Raw genomic sequence first — 3,433 nt, 5'->3', positions numbered from 1 at the left:
AGGTCACCAAATATGAAAAATTGTGCATGGAAAATCAACATGTGTTCATACCATTTGTATTTGATACGTTTGGTTTTCTTGTGCCGGATGCGGTGAAACTTCTTAATGAAGTACAACGGATCATACATAACAATGTTATATCCCGTAGATCTATGGATGTATTATTCAAAATAATTAACTTTACCATACAAAAAGGCTTAGCAACGCAATTTTATTGTCTGTTTGTCATCTCACTCGTTGTGCGAGGATAACTAAGATATTTTATGGAATATAAAATTTTTTGGATAAAAAAAAATTGAACCTTTTTTACATTTTATTATGTTGTCATTTTATTAATAAAAAAAGTAAATTAACTGATTGAAATTTTGAAATATCTAAATAATTCCATACGTAAGATGTTTGTCGCTGTCGCTCAATATTTAGAAAAATCTTATAAATATCCGTGAAAGCCAGATCAGCCGGTCTCCGTTTGATTCATCAACGCAACTAAGCGACACGTGTCCGCATCAAACTCGTTGAAAAAATATCATATATTTTTACAACAAAAAAATAACCAACTCTAATTATCCACTGAAATACGAATCCGTATATATTCTAGTGACACCCTCCCGTCTCAACTCTCCCCCTTCTATCATCCCTCTTTGCTTCTTAAACTCTCTCCAATTCTCTGAGTCTGAGCAGATCTCAAACAAATTTTAAAGAAATACGATCGATAAGATTAATTAAAGGATGAAGATCCAATGTAATGTGTGTGAATCGGCGGAGGCGACGGTGCTTTGTTGCGCCGACGAGGCGGCGTTGTGTTGGGCTTGCGACGAAAAGATACACGCTGCTAACAAGCTCGCGAGTAAACATCAGAGAGTTCCTCTTTCTAATTCCCATAAGCAGATGCCTAAGTGTGATATATGCCAGGTATGTGATGTGCATATACAGACGTGTATCTGTAAGTTATTGATGATTTTCATAATTGTTTGAATTTTTTGTGTTTCGATTCATTTTTCCATGAATGATTGTGATGCGGAACGTGTATTATATCTCACGAAAGAGAACACACTTGATAACAATAAAAAGAATCTCTTTCGAAATTAGGTCTGTCATCTGCGTGATTTGACTTTTACCTGTGAAAACAACTTTTGATTGATTTCAGTTATACTGTTTGGAAGTATATGATGAAAATGATCGTGTAATCATGTTTGAACATAAAGGACATACAAGTTTCAAATTGGTATTTTTATTGCCATGTCATGTTCCCATTTTTGTTGAAAACCAAAGATGAATAGACCCCACCCCATCTGTTTTGCCTTCATGTTTACTGTGATTTACTTCAGAAGCTTCAAAGTTTGTGTCTTGCCATATTTACTTATGAGATAGTATGATGTATTAATCTCTACTCTATCATACAGGAAGGAGATGGCTACTTCTTTTGTCTGGAAGACAGGGCTTTATTGTGCAGAAAATGTGATGTTGCCATTCATACAGTCAACTCTCTTGTTTCATCACACCAGAGGTTTCTACTTACTGGTGTGAAAATAGGGCTTGAAACTTCTTCTGATCTTGTTTCTTCTTCATCCGTGAAGTCACTCCCCTGTGAAAAAATCCCAGAATCACTTTGTCTCCCAAAGGCAACAAACACCCAATACAACAAAGTTTTGCATGAAGACTTTTCATATCCTAAGTTGACTTATGGTGGGGGTTCTCCAGCTGAAGTCATCCAACAATGGCAATTTGATGAGTTTTTTGGTTTGACCGATCCCAATCAGAATTATGACTACATAGACAACACCTCATCCAATAAGGTAAAAACACATGAACTTCTTATATAGGTTTAAAATGCAATAAATAGCAACATACTTACATGGATTTGTCTGTTATAGCATCCTACTTTCATTTCTTTCTATTACAACATTGTATAGAAATAAATGCCATAATTGGGTAGATTTTTCAAAGTATAACGTTCTAATAAGAAAAATTGAAAATACAATGCTATAATTGGGTAGATATTTCAAACTACAACGCTTTAGCCTTTAGTAATACTTGATATGATATTCAAGAATCATAATTAATCTTTTAGGGTGATTCTAGCAAGATGGGAGACTCAGACTGTTGTTCAATTCTAAGAGCATTGGAGGTAGAGTTGGACAGTGAGGATTGCTTGGGGCAGGTACCCGAATCATCTTGGGCAGTCCCACAAATATATTCACCACCTACTGCTTCAGGACTATGTTCGCCAAAACAAGAACATTGTCATCAAATGAATACTGTTGCTTTTGTTCCTGATGTATGCTACAATGATATGTCAAATTCCCATCATTCAATACAAACCTTAAAAAGGAGATGCAATTTCTAACTACAAGTTGCTAGATATATAGCTTGTTCATAGGGTTTACTCAAAAAAAGCATAACTCACTTCTGGTGGTTTTGACGATAAGGTAGATCCGTTCTTTTGAGTTGTATGTTTGATTTTAGTAGAAATTAATAAACGTGGTGAACTGTGTAAAATATATGGTTAGTTTTAAAAGATAAAAATCACTAACATAGCTCAAAGCTTGTTCGATTCGCAAAGATTTCAAGTGAAATTGGAAGAATTTGTGTTTAGCATGTACTCCATTGTGATGTGTTTATTTTGTTCAATGTTTTAAACATGTGAACTGTGATACAGATTAAACTTGGTTGCTACGTAAGTATTTTACCAAATATGTGAAAGTTAGGTTCATGGAATTATAATGAGAGATGGTGTAACGTCCTAAAAATACTAATAAGAATTTTTCATTTTCAAACCATCAAATCCATACAACATTTGTTCCAAAATCAGTCATAGTAAAATGTATCTCAAACATCAGAGTAAAATGATAATAATCAGTGCGGAAAAATCATCAGGGGATGTTGTGCAGTCAAATCGGGCCCTTCCTTTTGGAACTGGAAGTACCTGAAAATGTTTAAACCACAAAATTGTAAGCACAAAGCTTAGCGAGTTCTTCAAAATACCACATACCATACATATCAGTGGGCCCAACCCTAAGGGTGTATTTCAAGCCTATGTGAATGATATACAACCATAGTCTTACAGTCACTTCCGGACTACAGCCCAATCGTAGCCTTTTTGTCATGATCTAACCATGGTCTTCCATGCAAGTCACAAAGACAAAAAAAGTGTTGTGATCCAACCATAATCTTTCATACAAGTGTTATGACCAACCATAGTCTTTCATACAAGTGTTGTGATCCCACCACAATCTTTCATTCAAGAGTCACAAAGACAATCTAACAACCTACATAGTATAGTGAAACAACTCACCTTCCTCACGAAGTCAGACAAACCACAACTCAAGTCACGGAACATGTGCTACAATCCACCTATCGAATCACTCAAGGTCCCACCTTAGTCTATATTATAGAACTAGCAATTTGACCAAAAGTCAACCCAGGTCAACAA

The 3,433-nt window shown here is 35.2% G+C and overlaps 1 protein-coding gene across 2 annotated transcripts; it reads left to right on the top strand.

Annotated features, from left to right (window-relative positions):
• Positions 1–617: 617 nt before the first annotated feature.
• On the top strand, positions 618–2,595 carry LOC145115484 (B-box zinc finger protein 22-like). Of its 2 annotated transcripts, none has more exons than XM_079051776.1 (3): positions 618–912; positions 1,404–1,796; positions 2,072–2,595. In XM_079051776.1, exons 1-3 carry the CDS (start codon positions 730–732, stop codon positions 2,345–2,347), a joined length of 852 nt encoding a protein of 283 aa, XP_078907902.1. In that variant the 5' UTR covers positions 618–729; the 3' UTR covers positions 2,348–2,595. The 2 variants fall into 2 exon arrangements, with proteins under 2 accessions (XP_078907902.1, XP_078907903.1); XM_079051777.1 differs by having other exon boundaries at positions 2,083–2,347.
• Positions 2,596–3,433: the final 838 nt, after the last annotated feature.

This window comes from Lactuca virosa, chromosome 5 (assembly GCF_052849685.1).
Source record: "Lactuca virosa cultivar CGN04683 chromosome 5, Lactuca_virosa_CGN04683_v6, whole genome shotgun sequence".
Classification (NCBI taxonomy): Eukaryota; Viridiplantae; Streptophyta; class Magnoliopsida; order Asterales; family Asteraceae; genus Lactuca; species Lactuca virosa.
This window is presented reverse-complemented; position numbering and strand designations above follow the sequence as displayed.